General features: G+C 41.2%; 1 protein-coding gene across 7 annotated transcripts in view; it reads left to right on the top strand.

Moving 5' to 3' along the window:
• CEP57L1 (centrosomal protein 57 like 1) overlaps positions 1–16,924 on the top strand; it is a 38,323-nt gene that overhangs the window by 825 nt on the left and 20,574 nt on the right. For 2 of the 7 annotated variants that reach the window (XM_049818139.1, XM_049818140.1), the window contains exons 2-6: positions 12,149–12,293; positions 13,991–14,170; positions 14,763–14,884; positions 15,300–15,416; positions 15,708–15,785. In XM_049818139.1, the coding sequence (XP_049674096.1) occupies positions 12,209–12,293; positions 13,991–14,170; positions 14,763–14,884; positions 15,300–15,416; positions 15,708–15,785 (582 nt within the window). In that variant the 5' untranslated portion in view covers positions 12,149–12,208. Of the gene's footprint in view, positions 1–6,736; positions 6,867–10,187; positions 10,258–12,148; positions 12,294–13,990; positions 14,171–14,762; positions 14,885–15,299; positions 15,417–15,707; positions 15,786–16,924 lie in introns of those variants that run through there. The other 5 variants (XM_049818138.1, XM_049818137.1, XM_049818141.1 and 2 more) reach the window with 5 other exon arrangements.

Here is a 16,924-nt window from a genome sequence, read left to right on the forward strand (position 1 = left end):
CAGGGGGTCGGACCAGATGGCCTGCGGAGGTCCCTGCCCACCTCAACCACTCTGGAATTAAGTGTAATCTGCCACCGAATGGGCTGGTATTGCTGTTTCCCTTGCTTTTCCTGCAGGGAAGAAAGGTGCTTTTCTGATAAAGTTAATCTTCAGCCAGGTCAGTTCCTTGATCCAATTCACCTCTTGGCAGAGAAGAGGAAAGGGAAACAAGGGCAGAACGACCCATTTGCAGCTGTCGTATTAAAGCAATCATAAAAGTACAATTTTGACTATACTGAAAGGCAAAAGAATGCTTACAAGTAAATCAGAAACAGGACATTGGGCCTATAGGGTCTTGCATAATTATTTTATGTTTTTCGTGTACACATTTGCCACTCTAAAATCCAAACCTGAAAACTGAAGTTAAATGCAGAACAAGCTACTCACATACCACAGAAAGACACGGAAACTGCTTCTGAGTCCAGGAACAGAGCTTGGGCTGGCTTACCCACACCAGCCATCAACAGCTCTTTTATTTGTAAAGAATCTGGTTTCTTCATCTGACGTTCCTTTTGTTTTCTGGCACTGTTTCTCTAAAGCTTGCAAAATAAATATCATTCTATCATTACCTGTATCTTTCAAGGAAGACCAATCTCTCTTTTCCCATAAAATCCTTTCTACAAGGAGTCTGCATTGCCATTGTTTGGCAGCGTGGACAGGTCTGGACTGCTTCGTGCAGCTGCTTCCTCTAGGCCTTTGGCACCCTCTTGAACAACATATATCTACTGATATCATCACTACCTGTAATAAATGTGAGTCTTGATTTCTCTAAGCACTCAAGGCCTCCACCCATCATAACTGATGGTTCAAAGAAAATAATTCTGCCAGTGCCTTTTATGTTTTTTGGGTTTTGTTTTTTGTTGGTGGTTTTTTTTTGACATTAGCTACCACTTCAGCTTCCTGTCCCGTTCTGTCGTCACTCATTATAGTCTCCCAGTTTTCCTGTGAATAGGCACGTCATGTGTGCTTGCTTTATTTCTATCTAAATTTTGATCTTCGGAAGTTGGATAGATCTCATTTTTCCCATGATAAGTTTGCACTTGCTGGGCGTCTCTGACAATGGCTACATACATCTGAGATGAATAAAGTGAACCAGAATCAGAACTGAAGTGTTGGTGTTAGACTCTGGTAGGCCTATATTCCCACACCGAATGCTAAGATTGATTGAAAGTCACAGCACTGCCTTTTATCTTTTAGAAGTTGTTTTTTCCACTGGCTGCAAATGAACTCTGGCTACAGGAAACAGATTGTGAAACTGGCTCCAAGGCCTAAACTTCAGATTTCAGCCCTTTGTTTTATAGATTTTAATGTAGTGCTTTGGTAATGGAGATGATGAAGGTGGCTTTATTTTTTCCAAACCAAATCTCTGCAGTTTTCCGATACCAGGTCAAGCTTCTGTATATACTGCAAGACATTGTGGAAATCAAGGTCAAAGGCTACCAGTGGGATTAATCAGAGCCTGAAGTTAGGGGAATGTGTTTGTTTGATTTGCGTGTTCACTGGCTGAAGTTTATATGCTTGGTTTTGATCCCTAAAGAATGGATAAGAGAAAGGCAGAATTATGAAGGAAACAATCTGGCATCTCATCCAGAATTACAGCATTTGAGTTTTTGAAATGATAAGCTGAAGAAAAACAAATTTGTGGCTGTTTTAAACCTCAGTATTTCCTTCCTTGATGATTTATCAACTTCCCTCTTTTTTTAACTAGATAAGGACTTCTATAGCCATATGCAAATGATATCTAACAGCAGAATTTTTTTTTAAATACAATATATAGTAGTTGTATTCATGTCCCTTCTAAGATATAAGATCTACATTATATTATATTTACTTTTAAAACTGTTTTCTGGTTTCTGTATGTCACAAAAGAGCACTTTACTGCAGAATAGTTATTACTTAGTTGATTACTGGAGAGCTAGTAATAATACAGTAAAACTTGTGCAACTTAGAAGGAACTGCTTTTTAAATTAGATTCCTTCAACTGCTTTTATTTACACCTGGTTTTGTTGAAGCTTATTTAATTGCAGCTAGTAAATACCTAGGATGGGATCCCTCTTCTAAAAGTTCACCCTCCCCTTTTAGATCTGGGTTTTGGCATGTTGCCACAATAAATGGGCACTCCACAGTATATAATGCATTTTTTCTCCACATTAGCCCTCTGAGGAAGCGAAGTTCTGTGACTCCCGTTTTGCAGAGAGACACCAGAAAGCCAGAGGCTGCTCCTCTACTGTCTTTGAACCCAGGCCCAAGCTTGGTATCAAGCCCAGATTCATGTATCATCCCAACAGACTGGCCTCAATGATAGAGCAAGCTGCAGCATAATTGTTTTACTCTGAACACGTTTGTACATCTACCATGTGTTCTGGCCTACTGTGGGTTGCGTGTGTACGTTTGCACCAAACTCTGCCACCCTGCCTCCTTAGAGGTCACAAATGTGTGAGGGATGAGTAAGTTAGCCACTGGCTTCTTCTTAGGAGATCAAATCTTTCTCACAGAAAGACCATGGGATAGCTTTATGTGGAAGGGTGGGTTGCTTTGAGAAGAGCTGTGCTATGATGTACCAGAACTACAGGCCACTTAAGGTCCTACTGTACAGACCACTTAAAGTCCTACTGTATTTTGCCAACTATCTGACTATACTCCATTTAACTGTATAAATATAGCCTGAAAGAGTAGCCCTGCTAGACCCTGGAAAAGAGTATGGGTAAACTAAAAATTCAAATCTGAAAAACTCCACTGAGCAGCCATCTGAACTCTGGTAGTCTGTTTCTAGTTAGAAATGTCCAGAATTGCCCCAAGCTGGGCATCTTGACACCTCTCTCCCCTTTGTTCCCGCTTGTGGTCTAGGAAGTAGGTAGAGCAGCTCCAAGAGAGGTCCAGGTGAGAGGAGCCTCTCTGAGCCCAACAAATCAGGTTCTTCTGTTATAGCCACATCTGGCTTCAGTGCCTGGCCACATCTGGCAGAGTGGTCACCTTCAGTGCTGTAACCCAGTGATGAGAGAATTGGCTTTTAGCTAAAAGGGATTTATGTCAACATCTTGTAACTCTCAGGAGAGTGTCCCAGGTGCTCAGATGGACTGCAAAATAGAAGGGAAGCATGCATCACCTCACCTGTTGAAGTTATGTCCCTAAGGATGGCAAACGTGTGGCCCTGGTGTGAACTAGAAGCAAGGAGACACAGGGAGCTGTAGGCACTTACTCCTGGTTTCTGGTAGCTATTCCCAATCCAGTGCTGTTTTTTATCCAGGAACTATTTACTACAAAAATGCATAAATAAAACCCAGGGCTCTCTTTCGACAATTAAACTAGTTGAGAGAGACACATTTTTGTTTTACTGTCTTTTGCTTCAGCTGCCTTCTCCTTGTCCTAGACTCTTACATGCCTCTCTGAACAGGGTCATAACTTCAAACGAAAAGGTGGTGACTCCCTGTTTCCTTCCTGCTCTTCCTCCTCCCAGTCTAGCGTGATGGTCAGGGATGCGGCATGAATGCACCCCAGGAACTCCCACTTCCCGGCCAATGCTCTAACCACTGGGTAACAGCATAGAGAAGATGGACACTATTTCCTCCAGCTACACTTTAAAAGAAAATGTACATTGCTTATTGGGAATTTTTTATCTGCTGACAGCGCAATAGGCCTTTTAAACACCTTTGGCAGGCTGTCTTTTAACACAGACCTTGGTGTTTTCCAGTAATAATACAAAGAAAAATGCTGTGGCCAGCAGCCACATGAAATGAAGTCACAGACCAGAGAAGCTACAGGGACTCTTTATTCATTGTTTTAAAGAACAGATTTTGGCACTCACCGCCAGAAGAGGACTCCAAATTCTGAGTCCCAAGAGGACAAAGGTGCCAAGCACCAGGGTGGGACTTCACACACATCTATGTTCATAGTTTCCCCACACGCAGCTTTTGTTAGCTCCTCACTGAGCATGCTGCTTGTTTTGGCCGTGTACCTGCACTTCTTTTACATGCAGGGAATGTAAGCCTATCATTACCAAACTCGGGATTCAGCCCTGAGGCTGGAAGGCTCATGTATCCTGGAACATCAGTCCCTTATCAGTCCCATCCCTCTGTGATTTGGTAAGGTCACACAGAATAGCAAGAATTTAAATCAGGTCCCTAGAGATCCACTAAATTACCTTGCAGTCAGAAACTGTGCATCTACTTATAAGGGAGAAATGTCTTTTAAATAATTTATAATAAATTGAAGTTAGTTTTATATAGGCAACATTGTGCAGGATTTTGTAGCATCTTACTCAGATTTTTTTCTGCATCTCTGAAGTCATGCAAGTTTAAATATACAGATTACTTGAAACAAGTATTCTGTTGCATGGCTTTAAATGTAAGTTTTCCCAGACAGCTCAGGGCAGAAGTAGAGATAGACCATTTTTGAGTACTCATTGTACCATATGATATACAAACTATTTGGCATTAATATTTAGGATATTGTGCCTGTTCAGGATGCACAATGTGGATGTGTTGGAGTTGCTATGAATATTGTGAGTCATGTAAACAGGTGATATTATTTAAAATTATTCTTCAATAAAATAGGTCTCCAAAATAAGATTGAGGAGTTGCTCTGACTCAGATCTGCTTGCAATTTGCAATTTTTCTGCATATTTAAAGACAAGTATTGCTGACAAAAGATGACTTTGGGAATAATTTCTTGCCAGGAGTGAAACTTATCTTCTCCTCATTAGTATTATTTTTTTGGCTCATTCTTGTTCTTAGGTTGCCTGATGTACAAATGCAGAATGGGGTTCTTGTTTGCTGCCAGGTGCCTAGTTATCAGCAGCACAGGAATATATGAAAAAAAAAAAAGGGGTGGTAGTAGGTAAAAAGAGACAAATGTTATGAATAATTACCCTCTTTGTGTTTCTCTGCTTGTCCATGTCACCCTCTTCTAGTTATCTGGCTAAAAATCTACCTCCTACTCCATCTCCATGCTAGGTTAAAGGATGTTGGATGAAGAGACTGACTCTTTCCCTGAGAAAATATTGATAAAAACAGAAGTTTACTTTGAAAATAAATTCCAAGGCAACTGTCAGGGACACAATCTGTGTGTTTCATCTGCCTAGAGGGCAGGTTGCAACGTTCAGAACCATCTTTCAGTGATCCCATTAAATATTTGAGACATAAAAGGTGAAAATTGTCATGCAGTAAAAGTGTTTACTGTGAATGAGTCAGTACCTGCAATCACTATCCCCTACCTCGTTATATTTCTTCACTATGATTGTCATTTCAACCCACTCTTATATTTGCCCCACCCTACCCTAGTACGTCTTTTCCTTTTTGCATTTGCCCTTCTAATCTCTAATTATTCTGCCTGTGCAGATACACAGTCTTCTATACTGGAGACAGTTGCCCTTGAAAACCTTCCCTTTCCACAGCAGCAAAGTCTTCCTCTTTTTAGTCAAGGGTCAATAGCCAGAGCCAGTAATTTCCTCCTGCCTTCCAATCTATCAGGACAGACATACTCTGCTTTGCTCTCTAGAAAGCAGTGAGAGCTGCCTCCAGTCTAAGGAGCCAAAGCAGATTTTTGGGGGTGGAGGGAAGTGACCAAGCTAAGCAAACTACGTATGGAAGACAGTGTGATGGCATCATCAGCAGAATATAACAGTGGGGAGAAAAAGTAATTTTTTATATTCTTCATGTAGAGTACAGAGGAGAGCACCATCAATTTCACTGTCAGTCACTGTACTGAGCAAACAGCATCTGTTGGAACTGAATCCTAAGTATGAAGGGAAAAAACTTAATAGTTATTCTCATGGGGGAAAAAATGGCTCTTTTTACTTTTACTAGGTAAAAACCCCTAACTTTTTATGCTGAAAGAGGGAGCGGGAGAAAAAGAATACCAAAGGGAGAAGAGCAAGTAGGATGATGTAAATACAATGAAAAGAGAGGAGATGAGGGAGAAAAAACAGCTATAACATGCGGGTGGGTGAAAGAAGATAAGAGGAACAGAACTATGAGGGAAGCAAGGAAGTATATTAGTGACCATTTATAGTATTTGGTTTTGTGTTGTTTATTACAAAAAGGTTATATTTAATTACTTTGGACTGATTAAAGACTTAGAAATGTAATTATTTTGATAACACTGTATTCCGAAACAGATGCTTTCATGCTAACATAGCAACTGTTACTAGATAGGAATTTGCAGTCTTGCTCCTCTGAATGCTAAGTTCAGTTATAATCTTCTCATACAGGTTAAAGCAGTTTGCACTAACTTGATTTCCCCATAAAGTATTGAGTATGATTTTATCATGCAATTACGAACGAAGGCCGAATTTAAGGAGGAATTGGGTCTGTTGTGCTCATTGAAGAGAACAGCAAAACACTGGTGACATTATGACCCAAGTTTGCTTGATACACTGTCAGGTTAGAACCTTTTCTTAAAAAAAATTGTAAAAAAGATCTCTGTTTTTTCCCCATCTGGTTATTTCTTTGCCTTGTTCCCAAAGTACTTGTATAACTTATTCCATTTTCTTTCTTCCTCTTTTTTGTTCTCTCTCTTTTATCTCTAGCAAACAGGAACTAGAGAAGTATCAGTATGAATGCTTAGAAGGTGTGACACAATGAAATAAAAGGCTTAGGAGTGGTTTTTTTCATTAAAATACCAGGTTTTATCATACTTCACAGTACATACAGTGTCATGAGAAAACACAGAATGTAATTTCTTTTCCTTTTCTTCACAGACTTTCATCCATACTGATTGTATGAAAATTCTGCATAAGACTTGAAATTCAGGAATTAATAGGTTTTGCTACAGTGGTATCACAGAAGAAACTGGGCACTTAAAGTTTATATATGCAGTTCTGAGACTCAGTTTGTATCTCACAGTTTGTACAACAAACTAACTCCCATGGATTTGCCTGTGTCAGTTTTTCAAAAACTTCCAAGTTCATTAATTGCTCTACCAAATTTTAGTCATTTGTTCTAAACTCATTTAAAGTAGGACTCAACAGAACTGAAAAACATGTTGAAATGCCTTATTGATTCAGTGAAGGTTTCACTTCCTATTAGTTTTGCAGCTGTCACCATTTCATTTCTAACCCACTTAGATTAAAGAAGGCACGTGAGTACCAGTTACTTAGATATGTCCTGAGCAAGGTCGTATGTTTCAGGCTGATTAAAGTGGTTGTGTCAGGATGCTAGAGACTGGGTGTTCCCAAAACAACAATGCAGATTGCCTACAACATTATTTATTTCTTTTTGTCAGTGGAAGGGCTGTTCTTTGTCTGTCGGGAATAAGGCTGAAAGAGCATTGCAGCACAGCTAGTACAGCTGACCAAGCTTTTCCCCTGGTTCTTGAAGGAAAGTGAAAGGGGAAAAAAATAGACCAATTTGGATTGTGTCATGAAAATGGCCTCTCACATAACCTTTCGCCAGCAAGACTTGGCTCAAATAGACAAGGCGGCAGCCAGCATTCTGGGAGTTTCTTGGTGTAGCCTGTGTTGAGGCAATTCTTTAACATTTCTTTTATAATATGTCAGAAAAACGGTGAATCATTCCTTGATTCATCTGAGACTTTGTTTTCAGTTATGAAAAAAACCACTATAAATTGTGCATGCCCAGTAGGTCAGGTCAGAAGATAGGTATCTTCGTACTTCTTTGCGAAAAATGCTTTGATCTGTTTTTTCTTTTTCTTCTTTGAAGGTGTTCTGACAGCACCTCTTTCTTTGGTTCTAAAAGGTTGCCCTTACAGCGATTTGAATAAACCAGGATCTCTGTAAGATAGCAAACATTGGAGAACTTAGTGGAAGCATCGCTTACATTATCACATTATTCCCTTAGTTTATATCTTTTGGGAAACTGTTAAGCCAGCATTATTCCCTGAATCTGCTATAGTTCACATGTGGAAGAAGCTTTTCCACATGCTGCTTTACCGTATGGGACATAATTGTGTATGTGGCAAAACATTTTCGGACTTTTAACATTGGAAGCAATTTTTCTGAAACTTTTTTAATGCTGTGGCTAGCAATGTGGGGGGCGGTAACAGGATGGAGGAGGGTGAGGAAGTCATAAATGGTCTTTCTGTAACATTTAGGATTTCAGTGTGTTCAGTAACTCCCTATTATTGGCATGCTTACTTGGAGTAGGCAACAGTAATTAAAATTAAAATTGATTTTTACAGCAGCCTGATCCAGTACTCTAGCACTCAGTGCAGGCCATATTCAGCAAAAATAAATAGTGTAAAGGTAAATCACATTAGTACTTACATGACCATGATGAAATGGGATATTCTCAGTTTGTCTTAAGGTACCAAACTCCAGCTTGCTTTGCTCTCCTCTGAGGCATGAATGTCACATATGCAGGTACGGACCTGAGGCTGGGATTGCTCCCCAACAGCCTTTGTGCCAGCTTGCTCCCAGGCCGCAGGTGACGGTGAGCCAACAGGGAGAAATGCTCCTGCTGAAGGGACCAGCTCTGCTCATCCTCACACCCAAGGGGTGAGCACACAGGCTGCAGCAAGGTAGGAGGTAGGCAGTGTAATTGCATTAGTGCAGTGCTGTCACAGAGCTAATTTGCTATGCCTGCCACTATGCACCGTGCACAGGGTTGCAACCATGTCCTGGCTGAGGCTTGGAGACAGCATAGGTGGCTAGGGCAGGCTGACGGTTAACGGCAGGCCCATAGGCAGCACTAAATTGCCCCATGTTTATGTAGGGTATGTATGAACCGGCTGCTTTAAGTTTTTCTGTGTAAAATAACGTGGGGCATCTGACCAACACCACTGCGTGCACCAATGCAGGCTGGGTCAGTTCTGGTTAAAAAACCCAAGGGGCCGGTGGTGACTTCAGATGTGACCTGCACAATGCAAGTGCTTCACCCCGCTCCCCGCAGCGGTGCAGGCTGCTGGGGTGGGAGTGGGGCATTTCTTCCTTCTTCCTCCCCTCCCCTCTGCCTGTAACCAGGGTATTTTCTCAGCCTGCATTTGATATAATATGCATACTTTTCTCCCTTGGCTGTTACCCAGACTTGAAGGAGTGCAGTAATTTCCTCAACCAAGGACTTGTCTAAACAACGGTGTTTTGGCTTCTTTAACCAGTGTTGTTCAAGTGCTAAATCCCCCTAAGCCTGGTAGAGTTACATTAGTACAAACATTGCCATTCAGGATGCAATATCTGCTTTAAAGCACCACTCTAGGGCTGTGTACCAGCATCCAGGGTAGCATGGAGTTAAAGAGCGGTAGGTTAAGCTTGCAATGGTTGTGGGGTGTGTAACCTGTTTTCAAAAGAAAACCTGGGATGGTTTTATAGAAACTTAAACACTTCTGGGGGAAAAAGTTGATGGTAGGACAGTTGATGTCCAAACATACGTCAAGCTACTTAATTATTTCCTGATAGATTTCTTGTCCTAGTGGACTGAAAGTGGTCAGGACGTTTGGTCATGTCTTGCTGGTCTAGAGTGACTTGGTCCTTTTCCTGGCCAATGTCCTTGCCTGAGGCCTGCAGTGTTGTAGAGATTACTCCTGTGCAGTGTGGTTATTACAAACTGTATTTACCTGCTAAGATATTAAAGGACAGAGCAGCTCTACTGGAGTAATTATGCTGGCAGAGCCTCCAAACGCTTTAGCAACCAACCGTTCCCTCAGCCTACTTCACACAGCTTCTGCGTCTGAGGAAGTTGTGGCAAAGCAAGGCACCCGTAACTATGTCCACAGCAGGGGTTCTGCAAACACAGGTGTCTTGGTCCTGCAGTATTGTATTCCCTCATACCCCTTGCTGAGCCTGTGCTCTTAGGAGTAGCATGGGGAGCTCCCCCCTCCAGCCACAGGGTGCATATTACCCTCCGCTGTGCTGGCAAAATTGTGGGTTTGCACTTCTCTGGTGCTTTATTCCCTCCATCTCTTATTCATTATTTGCTTCAGATCACCGCCCTCCTTACAACTGTCCACAGCCACATCTCCGTGGAAACGGCAGAACTTGTTTATGTGACAGTAATAAGGAAACTAATTGATGCGTAGCAGCTGCAGGCATGCGAGGGAGCCGTGTTGCACCAGAGGACGTCAGAAAAGCAAGTCTCTGCTTATGCTGACTGACGAAAGGTTAGATGGCATGAGCAAAAACCACCTTCTTCCTCTGGAGTTTCCAAAATTGCCTTCCCCTGTTCACAGCAGTGGTAGGAAGCTTGTTATACATATGTGTATTTTTACGGACCTTGTTAGTCTTTTGTGTCACCAATATGTAGACATTGAGAAGTGATGGGGAAATTGGTAAGTCTTGCTTATTTCTTGTTTTGTGGAATACTGTGCTGGTGCACTGTGCCACGCCAGGCCCATCTCCTCTCGTGTCTCGGCCCTGACCCTGCCCATGGCCGCAGGACTCTCTCATCCATGTTTTGAGACTCCTGCTGCTCCCTGCTTCGTGCCCTTCACTGCCACTGCCCCTCGCGCTGTCGGAAATGGCCGATACGGCTGTCTGGCCTAGCCGGCTGTTAGAGTCGGTTGGGTATCCCTGCGCAGTGTTTCCCGGTCCTCCAGGAGGGAGCTGTGAGGGCCCATAAACGCCTTGTGTGGCAGGGTCACCAGGTAGGACCTCTCACCAGAGATGGTGGCGTGCCTGGCTGCCTGCAGCTGCCGACCCAGCACCAAGAGCTTGCAGCCTGGGCTCGGGCAGGATGGCGGTGGGGCCCCACAGGGTACTATCCAGAAAAGGCCTGTGGTACGGGGGTAGCCTGGGCAGCCCCCATCTTGTGGGTCTGGGGGACTATGCTGGTGCTGGGGGGGGGGCCGTCCTGAACTGTGGGAGCTGCCCCGGGGGTGTTCGCCCACAAAAGCAGCAGTGTCTGGGAGGCCCCACGTCAAGCAAGCCCTGGCAAAGAGATGTTCATGTCGATGTCTTCATGATGACAACATGGAGGAGGAAGGAAGTATTTCTGTGTACCTTTGGTTTAGTGCATATCTTGAAGAGGTGGTGTGGATGGATGATGATTTTTCTATTTTATATGGCCTCTGAAACAGTGCTGGAAGAGCTGTTCCTGGAAACTTTTTCCATTATTGAAAACTTTCTTTCCCACCCACCCACTGTGAATGGCTTTTCCTGGGGAGTGCTTCATCAGCAGGTTCCAGTCTTGGTTTGGGTTTCTTCCTCCTGTTACCAGATACCACCTTTGGGTGACTTTCTTGGGAGCCTAGCATCTGTAAATAGCCTTGCCCAAGTGGGAAGCCTGTGCCAGTTGCATGCCCTGTATTTTAAACTTGAGTGATACCATAATTGTTATGTCACTGAACCTTCAAATAAGGTGTTTTTCTATCAGCTGAAGCTGTATATACTTTTCACTTCTTCCATTGTGTCAAGTGAAAAGCTTGCTACTACTTTGATAGGTAGCTGTGTTGTGATTTAAAATTTGCTTTAACTTCCTAGAGGTTGTATTAGACTAAGCACTTTCTGCAAGTTTCACTGTCCATGTCTTGAGTATCCTATTGTGAGGGCCTATTACCTATTACCCTAGGTAATAGGTCAATCCTATTACCCTATTTGACAGGGTGTAAACTGTCTTCAAATGTGCTTCTGATAAAGAATGTTTAAAGGGTGGGGCAGAAAGGGAGTGAGAAACAGGGCTTAATACATATGCTTAATAACGCAGAGAGTGCTGGGGATCTTGCATGTTAAATATCCTTCTGTTATCTCAACACTAAATGTGGAGAACTATGTCTTTATTAAGTAATAAAGCCATATGTAAAAAGATAGGCATTAGAGCACTAAGGAGGCTGCAAATGACAACAGACTGTAAGACTTAGAATGCTTGCTCCGCAGGGAGCACTAAGAGGCAGACACTGAAGTCTGTAAAATAGTAGAAAATATTGTTGACCCTTGACTTTTAGAAGGACAAAAAGCAGCATAAGTTATTAGAAAGCACCAAGAAAAATCTTAGAAAATTTTGGGTTGTCGAGAGCTATATTTAGTGTTATGAAAGGCATTGTTTTGGAACGCCATTAAAATACAGGATTCATCTGGGTGTGTGTGGGGGGGGTTAATTATTATTTTGGTGCACATGATTTTGTTTGATATAAACAGAGCCAGGGATAGCCCAGTGACATACTTTGAAAACTGTTACATAGTCCATTAAAGAGCTAATGATATTAAATAGCTCTCTTTTTACAGGCTGTGGATTCTGAATCAAAGAACAGTTTTATAGGAAGCTTTCTTCAGCCTCCAGCTAGGATGCTTCCTGCAGCCTTTGCTTATATAGAATCAAAGAAGTTGGCAGCTGTTGGTGGTGACAGGCCTTCTATCCCCAATAACCAAGGTAAAGCCAAAATATGTATTTAAAGTGGTCTTTTTAATTGTTCCATGTGAATTCTCTTAAGCAAACTCCCCATTCTGTTTTACTCAGTTCAATGACTTGCTGCGATTATCAGACTGACATTGAGACAGGATGTATGTGTGTCCTGAGGGAGTAGTCTCCCTGAAGTCATATGTCTGTAATGGAAACTGCTGCAAGTCTTCTAACATCCTTATAAACTTTGGCTTTGAAAACTGTTTAACTTAAAATCGTCACACTTCCTCTCAAAGCAAAGGAGAATGCTTCAAACTCAGCAGAAGCAATTAATGATTTTAAATACAGCAAAAAAAGATCATTAGTGTGGTACACTGACTTGGAATTGGCTTTGTGTAGTGCTATTTGACTCCCTCCAGTTTAAAACCACTTCTAAGGTTTTTTGTGTGGTATGATTACTTGGGAGAACTTCTGAATAACGCAGACTCTCAGGAAAGTTAGGAGCATGAAAGTTAGTCTGTGTGAAATATGGGTCTGCTATAGTTGTCATGTGCCTTAATGGGTGATGATTCTCTGGAGCTCACAGGGCAAATGCTTGGTGGCTTAGCGTATCTGGAGAGCTCAGTGAATCACAAGGATACTGTATTTGGATTTACTGTCATGGACAACTTTGCAATATTGCACAGACATAGCCTACGTTTGCGCAGGTGATCATTGTTCATGAAGAATCTATGACTTCTGAGTAATCTTTAGTCATACAGAGTTTGGGCTTTTTGGATTAAAATGTTCAGCTTAATGTTATGCAGCGAAGTGTTTAAGTAAGGAAATGTTTGGCATGCCAATAGAAAGATTGAAGAAGTGGTCCCACTTCATCTTTCTGGTCTCTGGTATCTGCTTTTTCCTTCTTTGGGGTCCCCCCCCATTTTATTGTAATGGGGTTATGATAAGCTGATTAGAGTTGTTATGGAGCTAGCAATATTTGCTGGGTATTCCTTTACTGAGAGAATTTATTATAGGGAAACTATTAAGGCTTATAAAATGTCAGAAAAGAAGCTTGACTTGTTACAGAACATGTCTTAAACTTCCACAGTGTGTATACTTTTTTAAGAGTTAATAAACTTTTCCTTGTAGCTGAAATTGCAACTTATATTTTTGGTATAATTTTGACACATACTGATCTGAGGCTAAAAGCAAAATCCCGCAGACTTGTTTCTGTGGTTTAAAGAATCATCAAATACAAGAAACTAGACATTGAATCATTACCTTTTGAAACAATAAAGTTTTTAAAATGGATCCTCTCCTAAAATGTCCCTTTGTATCTGATTTCCCCCCTGTCCCGAGTCTGGTTTGGTGGGTTTTTTCAATCTGTCCACACTAGTTGCATTACACCAAAACTTGTGACCTAACTTGGATACTTGGATTCCCTGCTTCTGTGTAAACAGAAGTCCCAGGGTTTCTTATACTCAGTTTGCCATGATTTCTTTGTGCTTGCTGCCATTTGGAGTGAAAATAGTTTTGCTCATATGACTCATGCTTTATACCTCAGTTATGCAGTAAACATGACCATTTTCTCCCAGATATATACTGCTGGGGAATATAATTAATTTTAGGGGTGATCCTAGGAAGAAAATTTAGGTAGTATTTTGCTGTTTGAAGTGTTTTGTAAATATAATAATAATGATAATAGGAACTGTTACTCAAGGTATAACTGTTGCATTGTTTGCTAGCTGTGGTGGCAGCCCTGAAAACTCTTCAAGAAAAGATCCGCCGTCTAGAGTTGGAGAAGTCACAGGCTGAAGATAATCTGTGCAGCCTCTCCACAGCAGCTGCTCAGTATAACAAGGCCTTAGAGCATGAATCCTACAAAAATGACATAGCACATCAAGAACTGATGCAACAGAGGAAAGGTATTTCTCTTGAGTGATAAGGTGTAGCCACAGCAACTCCAAGACTGCATAATCTAGGGAGTGTTTGTTTATTTTGACAAACTGCTAATTAATGCGCTCCCCCCTTTCTTTTTTGCTTCAGAATTGGGGAGGGGCAGGAGCCTGATAATTGTGAATCAGGTTGAGATCTTGTTTTTAGTTATACTAACCAAGTATTGCATAACTCATAAAGCTATTTTAAAGAATAAGCAGATTTCAGGTGGTATGTTTAACTCCTACAATAGCAAGCAGCTGCTTACATGTATTAACACTGCTAACTTGAAAAAAGTAAGGAGAAGGGAAGAAACCAGATTCTGCTTAGATATCTGCTGATATAAATCAAAGTAGCTGCAGTGCTCACACCTTTGGAATTCATATTAGGGACTAGCTCTGGAAAAACATCTTGATTCTCATGTCTTACATACAAAATATATTTGAACCACATGACTTGCTCAGACTAACAAAATTTTCTTGCATGTTTCAACTCTCAATGAGATTTCCTCAAAGAGATGACAGACTGGCTAAATGTGTAGCTCCCATTGCTGTACTGAATGTCTTTTGTTTCTCTCTGTAGATGCAAGCCTGCAGTTAAATGCAGCACAATCTCGCTGCTCCCTGCTGGAGAAACAGCTGGATTACATGAGGAAAATGGTTTCCAGCGCAGAACTGGAAAAGAAAATGGGTTTAGAACAACAGGTGAAGCCTTTTAGCATACTAACGAAGTAGTGATATAGTTAAAAAGTATAGAAATGTGTAAGATCAGAACTTTATTATGGCCATCATTCTTCCTCAGCTTTTCTCAGGGTGGTAGCAGCGGAAGCAATTTACTGTCTGACTGACTGATGACAACAGTTCAATGAATTGTATGAAAAGACTCCCTAGGTGGAACTCTTAATGAGCAAACCCATGCTAATACTTGCACATTTGGTAGGCAAAAAGGCTGCTGGAAACTTAAGTCTTATTTGTCTGCTTGGTATTTTTCATCACTTTGCAATTTAAAAAATATGAAATTTAAACTAGTTAAACACCTTTACTGTAGCGTGTTTGGGTTTTTGCTGCCTGAAACAATTTCAGTCAGCTGCCAACTCCATTCTCGCTTACTTTTTTCCAGGCCCAGTTTCAGAAAGAGGAAGATCAGAACCGCTTAGAACTGCATGCAAAACTTGAAAAGCTTGAAATGCTAGAAAAAGAGTGTCTTAAACTTACTGCTGCTCAGAGAATTGCAGAAGTAAGCATTCATGGAATGACAATCTCAAAGTAATTTGTTCGATATAATTTGTATGGCATACTGTTAACAGTACTAAGTTTTGCAGAAGTTTCCTCTGTAAAGCTAAGATCATAAAGCATACCTGACTGAATGCCACCTTGGCTTCATTTGCATGAGTCTTTTTTTTCAGTCGGGGCTTTAAAAATTCCTACAGTCCTGTCTTATCCCAGATTACACTTGCAAGCTACTTTAGACTTCTGATTCAGCATGTCAAACTGAAGGGTAACTAATCATTGTTGCCTTCAAATTCAGGACAAGATCAAACAGTTAGAAGAAAAGCTTCATAAAGAAGAGCATCAGCGTAAGCTAATACAAGACAAAACTGCTCAGGTAGACTGAAAAGGTTTTATTTTATCTTATTTTTTATTACTGAAGAAAGCTGATCTCTCTGTCCAAAATACCCTTTTTTTAATTACATTTAAACTCCACATGTTTATTACCCAGGAAGAACTCCTGGAATACTACCTAGACCAGTTATAAACTACATAGTAGAAAGTTTGCCAGGTATGTTGCATATCTCAATCAGGGAAGATTCTACTTGGGTTTGTGTTAATGGCACAGTTCATCACCCTCAAAGCTGCTATAAGCGGTCTGGGTAGATAATTAATTTCTAGAGAATCTGCAACTAAATCAGATAACCTTAACTTACAGTAACTAGAAAACAGTCATATAAGAAACCTTATACCCAAAGAAGGTTGGTTATTCTGTTTGTTTTCCTCTTTTTGTTAAGATCTGCTGAAATCTAATACTGGGCTATACTTGGAAAAGTCTTTAATCAGTGATACCATTGCATTGTTCAATAAGTGAGAGCTTGAATAATCCATTATTCTGTGAAGCCATAGTCACTTTGTTGGGCCACCATCCATCTGAGAGAGGAATATTTGCCAAAGAGAGGAAAATCAAAGAAACCTTTTGTTAAAAGGGCAAAGTAGCTTCAGGTATTCCAAACCTCACTTCACGGAGAAGTAGCAGCCATTTTGAAAGAGAGCAGTTGTGGTGGCATTCCCATGGGGCAGGGTGGGGGGATGCAGAGCTGAAGAATAATATTGAAAGAACCTAGCCATAAACGAAGATGACAGCATAAATTAATTCATCACTGCTGTCAGTTTTTATACCTCATCCAAGGATGATAGGCTTTCATCAGTCCAGGAAGTTTGAAATAACATGCACATTGTAGCCCAGGTATCTGACCGCCTCCAGAATCCAGCAGAATGACTGAGTTCAAAACTTGCAGGTTTTGGGGTTTCTTGCTTAAACTGCTTGCTGCTGCAGAGCAGAAAGCCTAGTATCTGAAAGCCTTATCTTCTTGGAAACATAGTAAGAATGATTTTCCCAGAGCAGATAGTCTGACCTTAGCAGTATTATAAACATTTGCTCAAGAAAGGACTTAGATGTAGTAAACTGAGTCCTAAACTAGTATTAGTACCATCTTAGTTCACTGCAGGATCGATTTAGGTCGGTTGGATCTG

This window comes from Accipiter gentilis, chromosome 15 (assembly GCF_929443795.1).
Source record: "Accipiter gentilis chromosome 15, bAccGen1.1, whole genome shotgun sequence".
Classification (NCBI taxonomy): Eukaryota; Metazoa; Chordata; class Aves; order Accipitriformes; family Accipitridae; genus Astur; species Astur gentilis.